The following is a 24278-nucleotide window of genomic DNA, read 5'->3' as shown; positions in this document are numbered from 1 at the left end:
TGCTATGGATCCTTCTTGTGCTAAATGGTTTCTAAAGAAAAACGGTGTAAAACTGATTAAACAATCAGGGAAGGGAGAACTAGGAAGAAAATCAGTCGGTAGGACCAAACATGATAACTTTCATATGGGTTGAGATTTCTGGCGCTTTGTGTATTGCAGGATGGGCTCTTTGACCTGTAATTATAGAAACTGCCTGGTTAAAAAGCATATAATAGGGTGTATTTAAGCTTTTAGGTTATCGAGCATATGGTTAAGATCATTGAGAGAAAAAAAGTTTTAAGATTTTAAACGTTTATAAACGCTTTAGGAGCATACCGTGCTTGTTTTCCTCAAACATTTGTCTTGGGTTGACCTGCTTTCCATAACTATGTCCATTGCATCACCGTTGTTGGTATTTCCATTAGCTCTGCCGTCATCAACCCCAGGCACAAAACTTTCTCTTGAAGCTGCTGGCTGCAGATATATAGCAATTTTATTACTTGGTTATTAATGAATTTGAACAACAGGAAGTTACCACTGATAAAATGATGTTAAAGAGCAGATTCATGATATATCGTACCTCGGCCCTGCTAGTGGGCGTATTCCCACCATGTTCTCTTTTCTTGGCAATAGCCTGGTCAGTCCTGGTAGAGTCACTCACATATGCGTCAGATCGACCTCTTGTCCGTGTGATATCTGATCCAATTGAGTGCAGGCCACCGCACGTGGACAAGTCCTTGTTCTTGTTACCTAATATACAAAAGCCGTCTCTGTTACATTAGAATGATGGAGATCACTACATCGCCTTTATTTATAATTTAGCTAAGTACGTAAGATTGAGTACCAGCAATAATCTCAGATTCTGGATGGTTAGACTTGTTCAGTGATTCCTTCACGTCCAAATCCTAATGAACTTGAATCATAAGCACTGCTATCCATAAAGAAAATCATAGCTGTTACACAATAACTATGTGCAATCCTAATTTCTACCATGGCATCTATGTTTAAGAGCTTCTTGACTTCGACCAGCTTTTTCCTAGTAATATCAGAGTGGATAACACGCTTGCCTGCAACAATAGAAAATGCCTGTCAATCACAGAATCTTTAATTTGGCCAGAAATTACTTAGTCATGACATATCATTTACCGAGTCTACGGTTGCTACCGGCCTCAACAAACCCATCTTGGGTCATTTTGTCGATAAGCTTCCTCACCATAGTCTGGGTGGCCTCACCTTCAAGTTTATTATGTAGCTTTGTTACAGTTATGTAGTTCATTGGAAGAGTATGATATAAAGCCTGAGATCAAACGCCACAATTAGTATGTAGAGCATGAGAACCCAAATTAGTATTTAAATGGAATAAATTTTTACATGTGCAATTACAATATGATAGATGAACTGTCTTGACTGATATATAGCTCATCAAGATTCAGCCTCCAGCAGTAACTGGCTTCATAGACATCCTAAGTGCTAAATATTCAGGCAGCCAAGTGTGAATAATTAACTTTTAAGTATTCAGTCAGATAAGCGTGAAGGTTACTTGAGTAAAATTCAATTCTGAATATCTGGAATGAAATTAATTACCATTAAAGAATTATAAATTTATCTTTTTATGCAACTTCAGGTGCTCAAGAAGGAATAAATTCTGAATTACAAATATGGGATTTCGTGACATAAAGAAGACTAAATATAGGTGACACGGTGCAGGAACCAGTTATTGTAACCCCATGCCTAAAAACATGGTAGAAATATGATTCACCTTCATGTACATGTGATCTACACTCACAGTCCCAGCTTTTCCATGTGGTACCACTTGCCCATCGGCTTCTTCTTTCACAGCATCAAACTCGTAGTCAAATTTCTAACAAATCAGATGCAGTTCACAAGGAGAAAACATGCCTCAGCAATTTTAGGGTATTAATCAGAGCATTAGGGGAAAAAAGAATGGAAAGGAAGGGAAAAAGAATGGAAATGAAAGGAAAAATAACCTTTTTCTTGTTAATGACATAGCTCTCCTCTTCAGCTTTTGATATTAAACCTTCCTTCACGAGCTTGTCCATAATTTCTGGACCATAGGAACATTAAACAACAGCTAAAAGCTAAAGAATTGCGAGTTTGTTTCTATTAGCTCAAGACAGAAGAATTCTTCAGATGTACCTTCAATCAAGACCTGCACAAATGGAATCATGTAGGTCAGGATGCAAAACTTGGATGCTGCACCATGGAAATTGTTGATACAACATCCATTTCCCTTCTCAATAACACATTGAATCATGTAAAGAATCCTTACCACTGAGATGTCAGGGAAAATTGAGAGGACATCAGTAAGCTCAACTGTGTCAAGGTGGTATGAGCTGATCCAATCCTTTACCCGTTCCAGCTGCAGTTCATCTTCCACTGGATCCTGGGTATCATCTGCACCGAAAAAGATACAAAGTTGAATTCCTTCTGAACTTTCTCAAGATAGAAATCCAGCTGGGTGTGGCACCTTCATCAATTGCTCCATTATCTTCTTGAAATTGCTGTTTCTCTGTCACATAAAATGATAGAAGTCTGATTGTACAGCAAAACAAATTGAATGACAGCTACAAAAATTATACTAAGAGATGAGATTTTACGTGCAGGTGCTACAATATATTGATCATCATCTGAATTGCTGATCTGTAGTAAGAGGTAGAAAAACAAGTTTTTGATACGTCAAAGCAAGATGGTAATACAAGAAAGTTGTGTTTACAGAACCGGAAGTTACTGAAATTGGACGAGCAAATCCAGTTAATGCTTTACCTCACTGTCAGATTCACTGTATTGATCTTTTTGGAGAGAATCAGCTCCTAAGCTCTCCTCGTCATCTTGATTGTCATTGTTTTCATCTTCACAAGGATCAAGCACGCTCTTTACCTGTTAAGTTGAATAGTTAAGTAAATTAATAAGGCCTGCAAAATGATGTAAAATTTCCTGTATATTGGGACGTCATACCTTCAGAGCGAGTACTAAATGTTTACTATTGACTTTGCCAACTTCCATCTTCAAGGGATTTTTATTCCATGGATTATGAGCTTCCTCTCCTGTGCAGCCTCTGAAAAAGGGGGGCTCATAATCCATTGGCTACAATATCAGGAATTAAGATGGTCAAAAATCTAAAATGCATATTTGACTGATTAGGTGAAAACTCTACAACACCCTTTGTCCATGGCAATGATTTTCTATTGACAGTAATAAGGAAGCCAAACTTTGTCAGTTTGATTTCTCTTTAACTTTAATCGAGTTACAAAATCAGTTATGAGCAAGTTCAAATTATAAGCATACATAGAAACCCGCTAAAGTAAAAGCTTACCGTGACATCATCATAATACAGGAGCTTCATCAGTACAGTGCGCTGGAATAATGGAATAAACTAGATTAGCTATTTAAAAAGGGAAAGTAAAAGTAGTAAAATGAACTTAATAACTCCGTAGAAGTGCTCGGCCTCCAGAATGACACCTCTTCTGGCATCTTATCCAGAGTTCTCATTAGCTGAATTAGTGTGCGAACCATTTTACATGCCGAACTCCTGTAAACAAACATTTTACATATCGTTTTGTTAGTTAAGGACAACAAAAAAAATTACACCAACTTTAGCCTGCAGATCAGTAGATGAAGTTACACTGGACAACTACCTCATCTGGCTAGGAGTTATCTCTGTTTTGGAGTTGTACTTGAATGTCCCTCCCTTCTTTTTCCCACTGCGATTTATATTCATTGACACCTCTTGACTGTCAGAATTAGAGTAACTGAATGAAACTGCAAGAAAAGGCACTTCATCAGCATTTGCTTCAATTAACAATGATATAAGATGACTTGTGAAATATAAAACTAGAAACGTTTAAGCACATTGCTACAGGTAAACCACTTATATCCAGTGTTAAAACATTTATTCGAAACTTAAGCATAATACTGCAATTTGAACTTTCAGCATTAAAGTAATCTGGAATTGTCTTCTATATCAGTAATTTTTCTGGAAAAGGGAGTTTCTTAAACACTTACACGCATATTCCTCGATCATTGGACCATCCACTGCCTCACAGACACAGAACAAGAGTGTTTTCAGATATTTTTTCTGTAAAGCATCATACACGCCTATAGGAAAAGGAAGACAAAGAAATGAATGAGATATTGAGCAGTTTGATAGGGGAAGAGAGAGAATATATGCTTTAAACTCAGAACTTTATATGAATACACCTTTCTCCATCCAATCAATGAGTCGACGTGATTCAGCATCCATAGGCATTAGCTTTTTTATCTTCATATCTGTTTTCATGAAGATTAATTATTTCAACTCAACAACTGTGCCTTAGTAGAATTAGTGAATGACAGGTGCCAACTTACCCAAAGCTGGAACAGACTTGTCATTGAAATACTTCTCAGGGAAAAGACCTCTGATGTAGCTGATGTTGAATATAGCAATGCGCAAGAGATTCCTTGTCTGATCCAATGAAAAAGCAATTTCTGAATCTTGTCAAATATTGTATTTGAAAATGACACAAAAATAGAAAAAACAAATTTTCAATTTACTTCTGTAGACACAATGTGAATATTACAAGTGACGCTCAAACTTCCAGACACATGTGAAAATTCCAATCCTAGTTCACTGGTTACAGTGTGGTGGATTAATCAACTTCCAGATGAACCAGATGTAAGCCAATTAAAATGAACATTTCTAAAACATCAAACAGGGAGCAGGGAACTCTAGGTATGTTTCTATCCTTTGAAGAGCAAATATCTCAAAAACGTCTTGCAGCAATAAGAGTAACTCCAAATATTTTTTTATTCTCCAAATAAAAGTAAGCTGAATAATATAAAATGTTCTTTTCAGAGGTTATCTCACATAAGACTAAAATTACACAGAATTGTTTACTGAAAGGTTTCGTAGCTGACTGAGTACAGTCTGTGATGTTCCTATATCTGAAATAAAATGCTGCGAACTAAAAATTCCCTCAAAGAACAAACAGTATTGCAACCATAAATGCAGTCTTACTGATTTACAGAAAAGAAACTGTTTCATTATTCCTTTGCAATCCAAGCTGACAGAGATATCATGAAATTCACCAAGTTCCCAGTAGATATAAGTTAAATAAAACACCATAAAATAGATTTACTTCTATACCAATGAAATAATACTTTAGGAAACAATTCTAACAGATTGAGATTTCATGATTCAGTCAAATAGAATTAAAAAAAAAAATAAACAAAAGCTCGTTTAAGTCAATGAACAGAAGATAATGTGAATACATAACAAACAGCAACATGAACGTACAAACCTACCAGTGAGTTTATTATGTTCATCCACTTTTACAAAAAAAAAAACATCATTGTGATTATCTGTAATTGTGATGACTGTTTGTAGAAATAAACGTAGCTCAAACAAACAATTTGGATTTCTTCTCAGACTCGATATTACATCAGAAGCAAAACATCAAATTCGATTAATTGTACAAGTAAATAGAAACTGAAAAGAAATCATTCAAAATATAGTAAGCGGGAATGGTTGAGTGATCTACGAGCAGAAGAGAATCCTGCTCTGTGATCTCGGATTCCTCCACCTTCTGTGCAACCACCTGAAAATGCAGCAACATCAACAAAAATTTCAGCTAATGATATTCGAAACAAAAAAATTAAGACCAATGAAGAAGATGTGAAATGTGGCTTGCTGTGAGATTTCTTTTAACTCACCATTGCTTTGCAAAATCAGAGAGAAACGAAATTAGAATCTGTAGTTGGCAAAGCTGCTTGTGGAAAATTGGAACTCGTAAGCAGAATGAACTGGCGGGAGCTAGAGAGCGTCGAGGCGGGATATTTATATGTTCGCTCGAGCTCATTAACCATGGTTAAATGTGAAAATTACCAGAGTTATAACTTAGGTTAATTGAGCATGCGAAACGTGCAAACCAGTGGTAGTCTCCGTAATTTAGAACAAACCAAAGGGTATATTCAATTGAGATTTACGTACTGGCCCATGAGCACAAACCAATGTCACTAAAACTATGGGCCCAAGCCTAATAGAAAGAAAACTGTGTCTCACAACATAGAAATTCGTGAATTCCAAATTTCCAATGGTTTATCAATTGTTGGACCGGATCAAACACATTTACTAGTAATACGTAGGCCTGAAAGCTAAATACAAGTATTCAGATTGAAATTAATTGATTAAAAATTATTTGAATTCAATTTGTTTCACTTAATAAATTAAATTTAAATAAAATATTTTGTTAGATAAGTTTTCAAACTCAATTTAAATAGTTAAAAAATAATAAAATATATTTAAAAATATTCGAGCTTGTTTCATATTTAATACAATTAAAATTTGTTGGCAAGAGTACCTTGCACCTATTACTTTGATCGTGGGTTCGAGTTTCTTAGAGGGTTGTTGGGGAACCAACCGTGATCCTCCTTAGATTAGGAGATGAAAATAAAATTAAAGCTTGTTTGAGCTCGATTGGAACAATTATCAACAAAATTCAATTTTTTTTATTTTTCAAACTTGATATTAATTTAAATAGTAATATGTTTGACTGAACTAATTTTGTTGCCCTTATACTTACGAGATGAATTTCGCAATTTTACCAATAATAAAAGTAAGAGTTAGCTATGAAAAGATAATTATATAGATCATGACAATATATTCAACCCTCATCAATTATAGTGTAGTACAAATGCTCGAAATGACATTGTATTCTACCTAATTGGATCTGATTTTCATTCAAAACTATATAGATCTAATTCAAACATAAATCAGACTTTTTGTTTATTGTTTGTAGAGGTGTTCATTCAGTAACATAGAATCAAAACGTACTAAATTTCGATGAATCAAAAGTTCGGTATACTAAAATGCTATATTGAATACCGAGTCAACTTAGTTCAATCTCGATAATTACTGAACATCTTTTTTATATTTAGCTCAATATTCAATAAATAATTTTTTTGTTAAAAATAAAAAATGGTATAACAGTAATTAATAAATGAAAAAAATAAGTATGTAAAACTAATATTTTGATATTTGGTACGATTCATTAAACCAATGCTAAAAATTGAAACAGAACCGAATACCGAATTTTCAAAAAGAAAAAACAAAAATGAGTACCAAATTAAAATTTTCTAGTGAATTTTAGTAGGTACGAAATTCTGAATTTGGATTGATTCCGATCAGTGAACGCCCCTAATTGCGTTAATCAATTACATGAACTATAGTTATTTATTAATGTTAATTATAAGCAATATTAATTTTAAAATTAATCACATAAATATCTATTAATCAACAAGTTGCTCTGACATAACACACAGAAGCGCATAATAACAAAGACACGTACCACCAAATGGTAATAACGACAGTGTGTCCGGAATCAAAGCCACAAACACAGAAACCACCAGAAAAGAAGAAAACAAAAACTGGTAGTGTAGGCAAACGCTTCATTTAAAATAAAATTGGGTAGAAAGTTGGCATCAACTTTAAATTATTTGCTCTGACAAAATGTTTTAAATTCCAAGACGCTAAGCTAATCTCGGTCCGCATGTACAGTCAGAGGTTATGTCAAGAGTAAGCTAAATTTATCTCTCATGTCTTCGCTTCCAACTTAAAACAGACCTCATAAGAGAATGGTAATGCTGGAAAAACAGTCTAAACGACTTAGCGCTCAAATTTTCATCTTTCAAAATGTGTCGGCATTATATTCTAAGGGGGAAACTGCTGCTTCAATTTTCTCTCGGAGATTGTATTTCCTGGCAATGAAGGGCCTTACATCTTGGACTCCAACTAAACTTTCCAAGAACGGAAGTAGCAATAACAATTCTGTGTCGGAGCGGTCGTCGAACCAGCTCTCGATAGGTATTCCATTGTCCACTTGGAAACCAAATGCCTGGAAAAGAATAAGACATTGTAGTAAGCCTAAAATGTCAAGTTCACTCTATGCTATTACGAATTACAGTGAGAGAGGCACATAATATTCTATTCAAAAGAGTACAAAGAAATATGCTAAGACGGTTTTCAAGTTTCTGAGCAAATCAAGAAAAAACTTCAGTAATAGAAAGCTCAAGTACCTATAGGACAAGGAAATGAATGATTTATGTATTCAGGTTCAATAAATGAAAGGGTAAATTTGAACAATTTCAATCCGTGAGATAGCAAAAATGAAAAGGGAACTAACTGTTTCGTGTCGATTTTACCTGAGGAGAATTGTCAATTATAATGACATGTGCCAAATCACGGCCAAGAACTGACAGATCTTTGAGGTAATTTCCATCTACAAACACACAGGAATCACGGTAAACTCGATGCCTAAAGATTTTCCTCCTTGGGTCCAGGACATTAAGTAGTTGCTCGGCATAAATGCTCTGACTAGCGGTAAATATAATAATCTCAAAGAGTCTGGATACTCTCTCCAAGAAATCTGTAAGATGAGGACGGCATCGCACATATACTGTGTGGTCCTTTAGGTTAAAATTAACTGAGAATGTGAAATCCGCATCATCACACGGTTCAAGTGTGGAGTGCACCAAGGTCTCTGCCAAACACAACAACTTCATTTGAATGCATTCCATTATAATAAGGGTAAAAAAAAATGCTAAAATTTGGTATAGTATACACTAAATGATATCAAGGGCAAAAAGAATACAAACTCATCCATTCAGAATAATAATGCTGTTGAAAGATACAAAACAATGTAAACATGTTCACCGTCCAAGTCCAGCACAAGTGTGGTTGACGGGCAGCTTCTTGTTTGTTTAGGCAACAGGACAGGCCGAAATGTCGGTACCACCGTTGACAATTCTGGTAGGTTCTTTATGAAATAGTATGGATCAAAATCATCATATTCTTCAGCATCTTCATCCTCCTGACAGACGTCTACTGACATGTGATCTTGATTGTTCTCATCAATGCATTCCAGATTTGAATTTTTCATGGATAGATATATAGCTGAAACTTCAGGAGAAAGAACACGACCACCTAAAAATTCCACAAGATCAAAATCCACTAAATAAATAATGGAAAAAACATTGCATCTACAGGGATAAACATATTGCCACTTGTTTTGCTAATACCAGGGCAATCAATCTGGATGTTCTCTTTCCCACAGTCCTGAATTTGCTGGTTGTCATGCTGAAAGAATTTACAGAAGTCTGCTGAAAAGAATAAGGTAAGCAATGGAATAGGTTTCGTGTTTAGGAGATACTAGGGAGAATAGACTTGCAAAGATAGAAATGAAAACAGAAAGCACCTTCAGTTGAAATTTCCCCTCCGACACTTCTTGCAATGTGAAAGGACGGAGAAAATATGGTATCCGACACACAATTAGCAGCCCCATTGTCATTATCCTAAAACATAGCAAATAAACAAAAGAAAAAAAATGTAAGCTAATCCAGAACTCATTCCTGGTAATATTTACTGATAAAACCATCATACTCCATAGTGACTTCTGACAATAGAAGGACAAGTGCCCATGAAACGTACAAGGACATAATAACGAGCAAGGTGGATGAGTCGAGCAACAAGTTTTTCTGAGCAAAGGAATGATTACCTTTATAATAAAAGAATTACTAAATTCATGCTCGGCATGGAACCCCAAACATGCATTGGAATCATCATCCACCAATCTGAATTTGGTATCCAAATTTGTTCCACCAACTGGCTCCTCGATTGTCTTTGAAAGTGTGCCGACTGAAAGTTGCAACAGGCACTCCAAAAACATTAATCCATTTGAAAATCTAAACAAACTAAGTTGCATCAAGAGGCATCCTCATATAGGCCTTTCGAGGGGGAAAAGCTATGGATAGCATTAATATGTTCCACTCGATTCAGACCATTGAGAGACATTGAAGGGGGGGGGGGGGAAGCCTTGGATAGAAATAATGAAGCCAATGACAGGAGATGGAGATACGGAGAAACGTGATCCTTACATTACAATAAAAGCACCAAAAGAATCATCTGAAAATGTCAATGCTGTAGGATACCAGCTTGCTAGCTAAAATTTCCAGTAGAATATCAGCCATATTATGATATTGCGTTGGGCCCTTCTTCAGTTACCATTTATAAGCAGATGCAAAGCAAAATTCCTAAAATGCATTTGGATTGATGGATTTCAATTTGTGAATTTAAAATCCATCTAACTTGTTTTGCTTATAAAATAAATCAAGGGATTTTAAATCCTTAATTGAATCCATTAGATTTTAAACTTATTTATGATGGATTCGAAATCCACCCAGTAACCTAGTCATTTTAAATCCTTTAGAAATGCTCTAAAATCATTAGCCAAATGAATTTAAAATTCTTGCACAAATTCCTTACAAATCCAAATAAGAGATTTCAAATATGTGGATTTGAAACCAAAGGTATTTGAAATACATTCATTTCAAATTTTTAGCCAAATCAAATCCATCATTCCAATAGCAACCCAACTATAGTTATGAAAAGAGTAAGTAAGTCCCTAGAGCACCCAAAACACCTCCATCTAAAGATGGACTTATCAGCTTATGGTAAAAAGCAATAAAGCCTTTTCCAAGGCCTTATATCAGAAAATGAGTCTGAGAACCCACTTACCAACTTTTTTCTTCCTTGCAGAAGACGTGATCAGCTCCGTAACTTTCTTCCCCTGAACTTGCACATTTTCAACCAGTTTCTTCTGCTGTCTTGAAACCCTTGGACTGGCTAGCTCCCGAGAATTTCTTCCGGTTGATTTTTTCTTGGTCTGCATTTTTCATTAGGGAGATTATCCCCACCTGGAGATCCTCTACCCTTCAGCAAAATACTTCATAGAGTTCGAAAAATGAACTCTTGTAGAATGAATACAAAAATTCTTCCAAGAAATCATGATATAACTACCAGCTATTATAAGTTTTATTCTACAGAATACAAATTCAACAGCATCAAAAAAACTATCTTTTGAAAGATCAATTGCTTATAAACAATAAATAGATCCATAAAAATCAGCGCAGGCATATTAGATTTGTTAAGACCAGTAACCAGCATTACTAAAATCAAGAACGAAAAGGCACTCACTGAACTACCTACATATAAGTTATCCTAAAAATAAAAAGAAGGAAGAATTACTTAGGTACGAATTTCACGATTTAACAAAACCACTCATTCAAACATAGACCCAATACCGAGGACATTTACTGAATCCATATTTTTTCTCTTTTACAGCTTGGTTAAATAGTGCACCAAAATCCCATGGCAATCTACAGAATCTCTGTCGTAATTAAGCAATAACACTAAAAACATTAGAGTTCAAAACTCAGTCCATCAAAATCCCTACCTACTAATACAAGTACTGCTAAATACACAAAATTATTGCTTTCCAGATAAACAAACAAAAACAAATGCACCATGCAGTTAGCCCCAACTTGAGCTAAAAACCCTAAAAACCAACCACAAAACAAAGCATGAAAACGGAGAAATACACTATTTTTAAGCGCAGCACGAACTCAACAATTCAAAAACCCCAAACTTCAAGCAAAGAACTCGCACCTAGAATTAAAACTTCGGAAGATTAGAAACGGGCAGCTGAAAGCAAATTCAGTAAAGTGAAAGTGAGGAATCTTGTAAGGTTGAATTTGACTGTTAACAGCAGAGAATTTTCAAGAGCAGATCAAATTTCTCTGTTTCCCTCCAAAGATTGGAAAATGGGGAGAAATAGAGGGAAACGAAAAGCGATCGGAATTTTCTTTTTCTAATTTCTTTCAGTCCGAAGGAAAAGAGTTGAAAATGAATATTTGTATCCCGCATGAAATTTATCTCTTTCTTTCCTTAATTCACGTTTTCTGTCTTTTGAATCAAGTGATTTTTGCGATTACGCATACTTGCGCGTGTCCCCTATTGGCGTACTCGCCACTTGGTCACATACACGTAAGCTGGACACTCAAATTTATTTTCCCTGTCCAGGCTTTAGCAAAATGGTCCCTCAATTTTTCCGAAATTACAATAATTTCACACACTCGGGATTTAAATTTCTTACCGTGCTTGCTCGGGAGATACGCACATACCGTCTCGCTCCATCCAACCAACTTAAGATAGTTTCAGTTTGCAGAAAAACCTTATTTCAACCAAACTCACTTTTCTTTCTCCTTATGAAATGAGATGAAAATATAAGCAATCATATTTAACTCATTTTAATTGATTGTGGTAATTCTGTTTAAAGATCATGCTAAATGCTATTCGTTTATTTTAATTTCAAGTTTTTCAATTGAATAGTTCGAGTTTAGTTGAAAACATTGTTGATAAAGTTTATCTAAATGCGTGTGATTTCAAGATTTGAGCTTATTTTATTATTAATTAAATTCAGTTGAGTTGGACTGAATTTTAGTCTATGCCAAATACGGACATGACTTAAATAGTTTTATTATTTTTACTCATAATTTCGTAACTTTGTCTACTAAACCATTTAAGTTCGAATAAATTTCAAATCTACTCAACATAACAAGTATTTTGATCTTAATTATGCTTACCGGATCGATAAAACAAGTCGCTTTGCAATCAGTTTTTTAATGTATGAACCTATAATAAACCAATATTTATTATAAAAGTAAATCAATACCCACATATTAGTGAGACTCAGACCCCCATGACCAGGAGGTCATAGGTTTAGGAAGACTTTATATTAAATATATATGATGCGATCACAAATTCACCAATTAAATTATACCTCATTAACAGAATATTCTATATTATAAAGGTAAGTAAACTATCACTAATAGTTGGCTTGAAATGTCCATTATTAATTGTGATTAATGAAACAAAAAATATCATTTAGTAAGTAACAATGATTAAATTTAAGTTAAATACACTCTAAAATCACCATTTCGGGCAACAATATTTGGTAATTTGCCCTATTGCACTATTAATTGTATATTTTTTTCCTTTATTTAAAAAAATTAAATTCTATCACACATACGACAAGATACCCAAAATCTTATATATCAGTAGCTTTATAACAAACAGATAATGATGACAATAAACGACAAATATCGTGTGAATATATGTGCACCAAACTACATAGAACCTGAACATAAGGACTTAGCCACAAAGAGTTTTTTGGGGCCTCAACGATATAATGAGGCAAAAGTCTTGCCAGCTAGGGTTGTCAATAGGTAAGGTCTTTCCCTATTTATAAGAGATACAATATATTAATTTATACCCAAATGACAAAAACTTATAAGATGTCATCTAATAAGTGGGTGTCTGATTGAGCTTATAAATTTTCAAAACATCTAACATCTATAAGATATTTTAAATAAGTTTAGCTCGACAGTCTCCAAATATATAAAGTCGGGTCGGGGTTTAGGAAGATTCATCAACATGAAGTAGAAGTATAATTTTACAAAGTTGAAGGACCCATCAGGCAAGAAAATTGGAGTTGGTTGGGGGAATCTTACAAAGTATGAAAATGGTTGAAAGTTAAGGTGCAATTGTATTTGTAGGCACTCACAATCATACTCACAACCATTAAAATATAGAAGAATGGGTAATGTACAAATGCATTTATTTGTCTCTACCCACTCAATTTAAATTCCAACAAATGAGCATCCAATGTGAAAAAGGCGCCGAGCTTGATGGACTCGGGTCGGGTTAGACGTTCAGTCTGACGGTGGGCCGGGTTCTTGAGTTTGGGCAGGAATTTTCTATCAATTTTAACTGGTTAATATTCGAAATTTATGGGCTTCTTTTCCTAGGATCCGGCCCGGGAGATTAAGCCATTGTTTTCATTATAAGTTTTTTTTTTTTTTTTTTTTACACTTTTCTAGTATTTTCAAGTGATTCTTTTTGTTTTATGTTTTGTATGAAAAATATAAACATGTTTGAATTAATGTATTTTGAGATAGATTTTCTTATAAAAATACATGATAAGATGTAAATGTATTTGGATTTGATATTGTTTTCCAACAAAAATGTGTTTGCATTACGATGCTTTATAATATTTATTTGTATGAAAAAACGCATTTTCAAACAAATTTTATGGTTGCAAAACTAAATTAGAGACGAAAAATAATGTTGACAAATAAAATTTATTAATTTAAATAAAAAGTGGCTACAATATTGGAAAGCAAATAGTCCCCTATCACACAATATCTTGAAATATAGTATCAATATTTCGAAATTGTAAAGTTTTATCATATTAGAAAGCTTTTGAATTTGTTCTTACTATGGACTTGCTATGCATATTGATGACTTGTTATGTGAGGAAGGTTCTTTTTTATAAACATGCGTAAAACTTAAGTAGCTTTGAGCTCGTACACAATGGGTTTGAATATGGATCAACCAACTAACGTGGTCGTGCTCGATTATGCTTTAGCCCACTTAGTCAATTTAAAAAGAAAAATTGTAATTATCATGGATCGACCATAAAAATGCATAATGCCAAAATTTGGTATTAGTTGATTCCAAATTTATATAGCCCAAATCTAATATGGATATTGATTTGAAACTTAATTATTAGCCAATTTATATATACTAATCATGAATTGTAAGTCTACTATTTCATATTCCTTAATGCTTATTCATACTCAGTTTGGTTTTTTTATCGACAATGAAAAGTAAATGAAGTGAGAGAAAAATGATATATGTGGAAAGGACGCGACATAAAAAAAAGACATATTTGTTTAGAAGAGTAAAAGTATTTGACAAACCCAATATCAGAACACAGTCCCTATTTAATTGGTACAATACAAAAAACACGTCGTATTGATTGAAAATACATTGATTCACCAAAATTGATAAATAAATAAACAAAAAAGCTGATATTATTGGACCAAATTTTTAGTGTAGCTATGGGCTTCCATATTAAATAATAATATTCTAAAAATGTTAATTCCAGCCCAACAAAATTTGCTCAGTACCAACAGAGCTAATGGGCCTAGTCCAGTTCAAATGTGGTCTATTACTAGACGTGGACAGGGTTGTGTATCAGCCGCCCTATATGTTTCTTTCTTTTTTTTAAAAAAAAAATATTTATTTTGAATCACCTAATTTTGTTTTTGATGGATAATTATTTTAACCATATATTATTAATCAATGTCATTTTCGTCCAATCATTCATTATTTTCGTTAAAGCTCATCCACTCAACCAATGTATAAAGTAAAAAAGAATGTCCAATTTAGAGCAGGACATTGACATCAAAGCAAATAGATTTGTCCAAGACAAGATAAAGCCATTTTAGATTAAAAATCCAAAAAAAAAAGGTGAAAATTCCTACAAATATTTTACTTAATTATGATCTTGTGGGACCCAATGCATGTAATTTGTGAAAATTAATTATCTCATTTAACATATGATGCATCAATGGTTTGGTGTTGTTCGTATATAATTTGTTCATAAATATAAGGACGATCATTGTAAAAGAATTATTTTTTGCATAATTTTTTATTTATTTTTTGAAAGAATTAATTTTGTAAAATTTGGGTCACTAAACAATTCAAATATTTACTCACAAGACATAATCATTGCATTTGAACAATTCAAAAAAAAATTAAAATAATTTTTAAAAGTTTTAACAGCTGGTCGGACCAGACTTAATTTATCAAATCAAGGTTGTTTTGGTCATTTGTAAACCCCACAACCAAGTAAATAAGTTTTTGGTGCCATTGTGATGCTAATGTTGTCTTGTCTCTCAAAGATAAAAATAAAAAATAAAAAATAAAAAGCAAAATAACAAAAGACACCAAATTAGAGAGAAGCACGTAGGGGTCCAGTCCAATGACTTCAATTTTTTGTGTAAAGGATATGGATTGACTCAATAATTGAATTTCTTGATGAACATCATCATTAATGTTCGTACAATATCTACTTTGGAAAGTTGCATAACATCGATCAACTTCTGACTTAATGATTAATACTGAAATTGTTGGGAAATACAAAGGATATGTGAGAATGATGTATTGTGAAATCAAAGATAAAATTAGATTTTTTATCTTTAAAATTAGGATAAATTGCAATTATCTTGTTTGAAGTTTGGTATAATTACGAATATCTTTTTATTGTTTGAAAAATTATAAATACTCTCCTGATATTTGATGAAATTATATAGTCCTTGTATGGATGTATGAAATTATCAACTTTACCCTTATATATATATATTTTAAAACTTATAAAAAAATTGAACATGATGGATGAAAAATTTTAAAAAAATTTATCCACTTAGTCTATAAAAAATAAATAAAATTTTAATTTTAATTCATAAATGCATTTTGGTCAGTTCACCATAAAAACAGATGAAAAAATCTAATGGATTCGGCTAATTGTTAGACGACCGTTAAAATCAAGATGGTATTGATAATTTTTCAAATAATAAGGGGGTATTTGTAATTATGCCAAATTTCAAGAGAGGTTGTTATAATTTATTCTTAAAATAATTATTGTCACGCTCTGGTGCTAACGATAATGATAATTTATCTTTCAAGATACAACGAATTACAATTTTAAAGTAGTAGCACTACAAATTTTGGAGAACGAAGGACCAATTAATATTTTGAAACTCTCGTAATAAAAGACAATATGCATTTATTGCTAACACTTTTAAATGCTTCCAAGTTGAATTGCATGGAATGAAATGAGGAACGCCTATTTATAGAAGTTGAAATTGTATCATTAGATGGACATGTCTAATACGAAAATATATCTTTAAAAGGTTAACTTTTTCATCCGAATGTATGTATCTTTTCATCTAAAGGACATACCATTTCATCCAAATGGGCGAATTGTTTTACTCAATTGACACATTATTTCAATCAAATGACTCACTTATTTAATCGATTAGACACGATTACATGAAGATTGAGACTGGGCCCCATCAAAATGAGACTAGCTTTGGAGTATTATAGAACTAAATGTTCGTACTTGTACACATTGTTTCACCAAATGATACTAATTCTGGAGTATTTGTAGGACTAAATGTCTGTACTTGTGCAGATCTCTACGTGTCTTAATCTCCGCATTCAAGATATTGAATGATCAATAATGGTGATTTCGATCATCACGTCAGATCAGATCATATGCGACACGATCCAAATAAAAAGAATACGAATCTCGATCCTGTTTGAGCTTTTAAAATCCAATGAAGGTATTTTTGTCTTTTAAAGAAAGCTGCATAAGGTTACCCAAGATTAAATAAATAATAGTGTGGAGAAGTTTTGGTAATAATTAAAAGTTGTAATTAAAAGTGTAGAATCTAGATAGCTTTGGCTCTCATGCTTTGGTACGGGACGAATGGAGAACGAGATATCTGTATTCCAAAAGCCAAAACTTTAGCTCAAATGTCTACACCGTTTTAGTTCACTACAATGTTGCTTAAAATGCGCTATTACATATGGAAAAAGGACTATTCAAAATAGGAGTAAACTATATTTTTTTGGGGGAGAAAATAATATTTTTCATCCCACAATTTAGTGTATCCTTTTGGTCCAATTATATCATGAGAAAAAAATACTACTTTTTAAAAGTTACGGGGCCAAAATAAGAATTGCGTTACCAATGGGACTGAAAGTGAAAACAATCTAAGTTATGAGACAACAATATTATTATTATTATTTTTAAAATACTTTATAAGATGTTTGAAAATTTTATGACATATTTTAAAGTGTTTGATAAACTAAAAAGATAATTTATAGGCTTCAATAATAAGATATGAGAAGTTTAGCAGCTCGTTCGGGACAAGTAAATAGGGTGTTTGGCTAAGCTCATAAGCTCCTCAAAATATCTTACAAGATGTTTGAGAGCTTATTAGTTCGAAAAATTATTTGGCAATATTTTTTAAAGAGCTTATAAGATCCCATTTAAATAACTTATAAGATCTCAAAATAAAATATTTTGGATCTTATAAACTTTTAAAAAATTAACTTTCCAAACTTTTTGTATAATATCTTATAAGTTCTATAAAATTACTATGTCATAAGATAAAAATATCCTCATTTATACTCTCTCTCTAAACGATTTTTAAGAATTTTATTGTTGTTTATTTTTTTTATATTAAAAAAAATAACAATTATTAATTAATAATAAATTATTATAGTTAAACAGAAATAATATTGCTATTGATATTAAATTTACTTAAAAATATAAATACAAGACATTATAAAAAATATTAGTTAACTGTGATCAAAATTTAAATTTTTATATTAATTTTTTTCTGCTATAATAGATAATTATTACTTTGCCATACTTTTTAAGCATGCAATAGTGTTTATAATATTCCAAATAATTCTCTTTTCTCTATAGTGCTATAAGATTTTTTTTAATTCGTTAAACCAAACGCCCGAGATGTAGCTTATATATAGGCGAAGATGTTACGATTGCAATTTTATTATATATAGATTCGAGTCGACAGTAGAAAGATAACTATTATTAAAGTAGACAACAACTTACAGATTGATGAAATTTGAACCCATGACCTTATGATCATTGGGCTTCAACTTTGCCAACTAAACTAGACCTAATTAACCCACAATAAATATATAATATTGTGAAGTTGTAATTAAAATTTACCTATCAATATTTTGATCATTAAATTTAAAAATTATTAAGTAATTGTACATGTATAATTAATTTTGTTGAAATGCTGAATTATGTCTTACACCCTAAATAAAATTCCTAACTTACATTCATCTTCTTTTAATCAATTATTAATACCTAATAATAATTGGTAACTAATATTAAAAGAAATAAAAATCCATAAAGTGATAAAATTCGAACTCAATCAAGATATTTATACCTGAGAAAGCCGAAAATTTGGGCGTAGTGATGTTATTGGTAGGCAAGGAAATTAGATGCTTGATGCACTATCTTAAAAGAAAGAATTTTCTTTTTTGTTTTTTGAGAAATAATATAAATATCTACTATCAATTCTTCATTATTTTTTATATTTATTAATTAGTTTTTAAGTTAGCGGACTAAAAAAATACAAAGTAAAATGCACACGCGTTTTAAATTGTATACTATGTCTATTTTTCATGAGCATATTAAAAAGATAATATCTAAGCACACATTTTGAATAAGCTATTTATATTTATATATATATATATATAAATTGGTTTTCATAATTTATTGTAATTTTATAAATTTGAAAATATTAATTTTAATTCTATAAGTATGTCTTTTGATTATTTAGTCCGATCATCGAAATTTTAATTTTTAGCTGAGAAGATGACATGACGGCTAAGTTGGACAATTTTGGAGGGATTTTTTTATGTTATGTGGGTTTGAATATGAATTGAAAGACATGTTGAACATGTTTTAAAAGGTGATAAAAATTAATTTTTTTTAAAATTATATTATATGTATAATTATAATATTTAAAAATTATATTATTATTTTTTTAAAAAAAAATAACTTCTCACCCGTCCTACCCCATCCACGTCCCCACCGACCTTCCTCCCCAATTCCTCGGCCTTCACCGCAAGGGGCGACGACAACACCTTCGTCACCCTCCATTGCGGTGGCGATGGCGATCGCCCAGACAAATAGATCGTGGCCCAAGAGATGAGGAGGGCGCAACCACCCTCCTCTGCAATGAAAAGTAATTAAAAACTAAGTTCTTGTCAAATTAAAACTTAAGTTAAACTAAAAGAAGCTGTTTATTGAAATACAATTTCTGGTGATGCTTCTTTTAATTTAAGCTAAAGCTGTAAATTGATTAAATGGTGCTTATTGCAACTTAAAAACGATTTTATAAATAAATTCAATTTTTTTGCCCTAACTATTTTTTTTGTCTATTCGAAAATAACCCACTCAATAATGACTAAAATTTAGTCATCTAACTGATAATTAGACAATTTGGTCTTGATTAATTTTTTCATTTTGAAATATAGACTCATTTCCTAATTTTATTGCCACATAATACTTTTATTATAAGCCTATTGTGGATAAATGCATCAAAAAGTGGGGTGTGATATTTATAGATTTGTTTTCTTTCAAGATTTGTCCCATTGAGTGGAAACAAATTTACTTTTTGGTTGTCTTGTGCTGCTCTTTTTGTGAATTATTAGTCAATCTAGTTTGTTCCTTTCTTCTTTTTTGTCCACAACAATCAAATCAAATATCTCACTGTTCATATAAATTTCGAGTGCAAAAAAAAAAATTACTAACAAATTAATTTTGTGAATTTAAAGAAAAGAAGTTACAATCTCTAGAAAGAATTTTCGAAAATAAAGACTATTCTTGATTCTACTCTCCAAATTGAGATTTGAGGATTGAAAGTTGGATATATAATTTTCTTAGGATACATGGGAAAAATCACGAGCTAATTTGAAATTTAGTATCAAGATCTTGATGGTCTGATGCTAAGGAAGATGTACAAAATTTATGGTTGTAACAGATCGTCATGACTGAAAGTTTTTAATTTGATTCGTTGTATGTCATTTGACTTGACTTGTGTGTCTTGAATTGCGCCAAAAATAGTTATAGGGTGGAAGCTCCTGTCATGATTGTTTGATGAAGTGTCGCCACTCCATCGATTATTCATGATTTAATCGACATTATTTTTTTTACACAAGATATGATTTAGAATTACCAAATTATTAATATTTGCATCCCTTATTTGTTTAGAGCTTACTTCTATCAGACTTTAACACCATGTACTTTTTGGTGGATCATTTTTCTAATAAGTTATAATTTAAATATGTCTTAACCTGATTGATAAATTAAAATAAAAAAAATAATATACTCCATTCGAAATCGACCCATTTGAAAATTTTATAAAACTCAAATTTTGATATGGAGTTTAATTCAAAATCCATTTAATAACTAATTTATTTTAAAAATTTTGATATCAATACTCACTCTGCTCTAAATTCACAAGATGAGACAGTCAAACTCAACACAATCATCGAAAAAAAAAAAAACACAATCACCGAAGCAAATTAACAACATTAATTAATCCATACAAGCTAACTTAATTAGGTTGTACAAACTTGAGATCACACTTAATTATACAATTTTAAGCTTGTACAAATTCAAATGCAAATTATTACCAAACTTCATACTATCAATATTTAAATTGTCTATCTAGCAACTGCATAACATAATAATGGTTTCTTCATTTCAAGAGAAAGCTTTAAATTTTCTCCAAGATCAACCGGTTGGGATGGAAGCCATTTGAACTCTTGGAGAACTCTAGCAAGCCATAGGTGAACCGTGGCGAGTCCGAGGGCCTTCCCAGGACAGGCCCGACGGCCCGACCCAAAAGGAGCAAGCCTCATATCCGAGCCCATAATAGAAAAGTCTTGTTCCATGAACCGTTCGGGCCTAAAAGCCCATGGATCGGCCCATATTGATGGATCATGAGCTATGGCCCACATATTTACCATAGCTGTCGTGCCAGCTGGGATAAAACATTTGTCTAAGTGGACATCGTGGATTGCCAGACGAGCCCATGAGAGCAGTGGGCCCGGAGGATGTAGTCTTAATGCCTCTTTTACGACGGATTGAAGGTAGGGCAGATTTACTATATCTGAATCTTGAATGTACTTATCTTGATCACCAATATTCGTGTCAATTTCACGTTGCACCTTTGCTTGAACATCTTGATGTAGGACCATTCGAGCCATAATCCATTCAAGAAGAACTACAACATTATCAACTCCTCTAAATACCATCTCCTACATTGAATTAAATATAATCAGTATTTAAATATAATTTTAAAATAACTTGATAAAAAAATCAAAACCCTATATTTCCCATGGAGGACAACTTTATTACTTGGACGTTCCTTGAGCTTGTAGTCAAGCATAAGAAATATATATAAAACAAAAAAGTTGAGTATACATAGATTCTTCCTGAACACGAATACCTATGATCTAGCACCCATGTTCCATGTTGTCCCCTTTTTTACTTTCTATGACTTTGGTTTTGACTATACAGTTGAAACATAAACATACATGGGATGTATGTTTCTTTACTTGTTGTATCTTTGGATTTCATAACTAATATAAAAGATCAAATTGCAAAAAGATAGGTGTACACGCATGCATACAACTGTAGAAAAAGTGCAAGAAAAGTAACATATTAGTCATGATTGGTACTAGATCTATATGTAGTCAAAGGTTGTGCGAATCATGTCCACTTTATCCTTTGACCTCCTATATATAGTCAATTTCCAATACATATATTTTTTTTTTCTAGAATATTTCCCATGAAGTGGACAAATAATTTCCCACGAATTGATCCCTATTGATTCTCTTTTAATACTTCCATTTATGTTTTAGTGATTTCTTACTTCATCAAGAATTTCTTTTTTCTTAAGAGTGGAGAGATTAAATATATACATTTTCAAATTAAAGATCAATTAGTTTGTGTAAAAATACCAATTATTGATTAACGATCATACCTATTTAATCATTATTTATCACAAATCTATATATAAGAATTCACAATAATTTCAAAATTTTATGGGTCTCAAAACCGCTGTGTAAGCCAGTCGAATTAGTATTACTTCATTAAAAAGTTTAAACTAGAAATTATGAAACAATACGTAATGTGAATTAAAAAAAAAAGAAATTGAAAATAAACACAAAATTTGTATCATTTGAACATAAATTTTTTTAACTAAAATTTAAGGTCCAATATATATATATATATATGTATATATTGCTTGAATTATTAGAGGGATATATAATTAAGGATGCGTGGAGTGGAAAAAAATGAAAAAAAGAGGAGGTAATAAATGAAAATCGATAGAAGTTCATACCCATAGGACAGCCACCATGTCTGCATCACTAAGTTGCTCTTCTTCAGGCAAGGACAACAAAACACTAAGGAAATCATTCCTAACCTTAAAATCCCCCATCTTTCTTCTTTCTTGTATAATCTTATTCACAAGATCCTTAACCCTAGCTCCTAACTTATGACACTTTCTCTTCACCCCACTAAAGTCCAAAAACCCTAATGGAAAGTAATCACCCCAGTTGAACTCTCCGATCAACTCATACCCTTCTTTCACCATCAAACCTAACTCGCCCCCAAAACCTAAATCACTACCCCCAAACACACTCTCCAACACATTATCCAAAGAACCCTTTTGCAAAATCCCTCTCAACTCCACAACCCCTCTCTCCACCATCGCCCTACGCACTTCCTCTATCATGCTATTCGCCACGGATTGCCTGAAACCCTCGAGCCCAGATACACGCTTAGGCGAAAACATGTGAGTTGAAGCTATTCTACGGAGGTGGCGCCAGTAATTCCCAGACGGGGCAAATCCAATGGCGCAATCAAACATGAGTAAACGTGTCGATTCTCTTATGGGGCGATTAGAAAATGCAGTTCCGCAGAGAATTTCTTTGGCAGTCTCAGGGTGGCTACTGATGACCACGCGAGTAGAGCCAAGGCTAACGGCCATGAGGCGCGTAGCCCGCAATGAAGAAGCCATGGATGCTAGTTTTCTATGAGCAAGAGGCCCCATTTGGGGTAAAAACCCTAGAAAAGGCCAAGAAAATCTAGGGCCTTTCAAGGGGTTTCTAGGGTTTTGGTGAGAGTTCTTCCATGCAAAACCACCTGGTATTAAGCATAGGTTTAGGAAGAGGGAGAGAAAGAGGTAGGAGGAGAGTAGCAAAAGGTTGAGAGAGCATGCAATTTGGTGGATTAATGATACTAATGTGAAACATGGGATCAAGACAAGAATTAGCCAAAATTCCATTTGATTTTATCAAAGGAATTTGGATGACAATTAGTTGTAATAATTAAAAAGGTAATGGAGATGGACTCTTGTCGTGTGAGGGTTGCAAGTGGGGATGATTCCTTTATATAGTATGTGAAAAAGTGATGATTCCTATTAATTAATATTCCATCATGTACTGGACTAGATCTGAAATTAATACCTTAATTCCCGATCGAGCATATATATAAATTAATTATTTTAAATTAAATGAAAAAAAAGTTTTAGATGCCCCTAGCTAGCTACCAATATTTGGTGTTGTGCAGCCGTTGGGTACATGTTATCTATATATATGATGGATTTTTTTCTTGAAAATTCTACTAATATTACAAATAAAGATAATGTTAGTCATAAAAAATTGAGTGATGATATCAAAATTATCAGTAATTATATATGTTAATGACAAAAATTTTTATATTGTCAACACTACGCGATTTTCATAATTTTAATAGTGATAATATTTAATTAGTAAATATTGTCAGTACGTATATGTACTTAGTTAAAAAATATATATCAGTAGCTAGATATAATTAATGATATATATATATATATATTTATAATGACAACATACTGACAACAAATATGACAATTGTACACTATGAATGTATCACTAATGATGATAAAATTAAAAT

General features: G+C 32.5%; 3 protein-coding genes across 4 annotated transcripts; all 3 read right to left on the bottom strand.

Moving 5' to 3' along the window:
* Positions 1-80: 80 nt before the first annotated feature.
* Positions 81-5815, bottom strand: ASY1 (DNA-binding HORMA family protein). Its single transcript, XM_011088482.3, has 22 exons — positions 5689-5815; positions 5517-5573; positions 4345-4441; positions 4198-4266; positions 4003-4095; positions 3636-3759; positions 3460-3529; positions 3314-3355; positions 2956-3084; positions 2764-2877; positions 2598-2640; positions 2468-2509; positions 2270-2394; positions 2137-2149; positions 1968-2044; positions 1739-1840; positions 1126-1276; positions 970-1046; positions 824-884; positions 560-729; positions 316-453; positions 81-174 (listed from the first exon to the last, which is right to left on the bottom strand). Exons 1-22 carry the CDS (start codon positions 5689-5691, stop codon positions 121-123), a joined length of 1851 nt encoding a protein of 616 aa, XP_011086784.1. The 5' UTR covers positions 5692-5815; the 3' UTR covers positions 81-120.
* Positions 5816-7402: 1587 nt separating this feature from the next.
* LOC105168412 (uncharacterized) lies at positions 7403-11759 on the bottom strand. Of its 2 annotated transcripts, none has more exons than XM_088883191.1 (8): positions 11477-11759; positions 10547-10725; positions 9528-9667; positions 9228-9324; positions 9052-9132; positions 8687-8956; positions 8176-8513; positions 7403-7868 (listed from the first exon to the last, which is right to left on the bottom strand). In XM_088883191.1, the coding sequence occupies exons 2-8, from the start codon at positions 10698-10700 to the stop codon at positions 7662-7664; spliced, it is 1287 nt and encodes a 428-aa protein (XP_088739317.1). In that variant the 5' UTR covers positions 10701-10725; positions 11477-11759; the 3' UTR covers positions 7403-7661. The 2 variants fall into 2 exon arrangements, with proteins under 2 accessions (XP_088739317.1, XP_088739318.1); XM_088883192.1 differs by having other exon boundaries at positions 9052-9129; positions 11477-11758.
* A 9095-nt stretch (positions 11760-20854) lies between these two features.
* On the bottom strand, positions 20855-23715 carry LOC105168677 (cytochrome P450 78A5). The gene is made up of 2 exons (XM_011088809.3): positions 22681-23715; positions 20855-21592 (listed from the first exon to the last, which is right to left on the bottom strand). Exons 1-2 carry the CDS (start codon positions 23626-23628, stop codon positions 20996-20998), a joined length of 1545 nt encoding a protein of 514 aa, XP_011087111.1. The 5' UTR covers positions 23629-23715; the 3' UTR covers positions 20855-20995.
* Positions 23716-24278: the final 563 nt, after the last annotated feature.

Source organism: Sesamum indicum, linkage group LG8 (genome assembly GCF_026168435.1).
Source record: "Sesamum indicum cultivar Baizhima isolate 11 linkage group LG8, ASM2616843v1, whole genome shotgun sequence".
Taxonomy (NCBI): Eukaryota; Viridiplantae; Streptophyta; class Magnoliopsida; order Lamiales; family Pedaliaceae; genus Sesamum; species Sesamum indicum.
The sequence above is the reverse complement of the archived record's forward strand: the minus strand, read 5'-3'. Positions and strand labels throughout refer to the sequence as shown.

Bases quoted from the DNA above. Each gene is read 5' to 3' on its own strand.
- LOC105168677 (XM_011088809.3), bottom strand. From the start codon at position 23,628: ATGGAATTTTGGCTAATTCTTGTCTTGATCCCATGTTTCACATTAGTA. The intron at 21,593-22,680 runs GTATGAACTTCT...AATTCAATGTAG, and splicing joins ACATGGTGGCTGTCCTATGG to GAGATGGTATTTAGAGGAGT.
- ASY1 (XM_011088482.3), bottom strand. The intron at 4,096-4,197 runs GTGTATTCATAT...CTTTTCCTATAG, and splicing joins CATTGATTGGATGGAGAAAG to GCGTGTATGATGCTTTACAG. The intron at 2,641-2,763 runs GTAAAGCATTAA...CTCTTACTACAG, and splicing joins ACAGTGAATCTGACAGTGAG to ATCAGCAATTCAGATGATGA.
- LOC105168412 (XM_088883191.1), bottom strand. From the start codon at position 10,700: ATGCAGACCAAGAAAAAATCAACCGGAAGAAATTCTCGGGAGCTAGCC. The intron at 9,133-9,227 runs GTGCTTTCTGTT...TATTCTTTTCAG, and splicing joins AGGGGAAATTTCAACTGAAG to CAGACTTCTGTAAATTCTTT. The intron at 8,514-8,686 runs GTGAACATGTTT...TGTGTTTGGCAG, and splicing joins ACTTGTGCTGGACTTGGACG to AGACCTTGGTGCACTCCACA.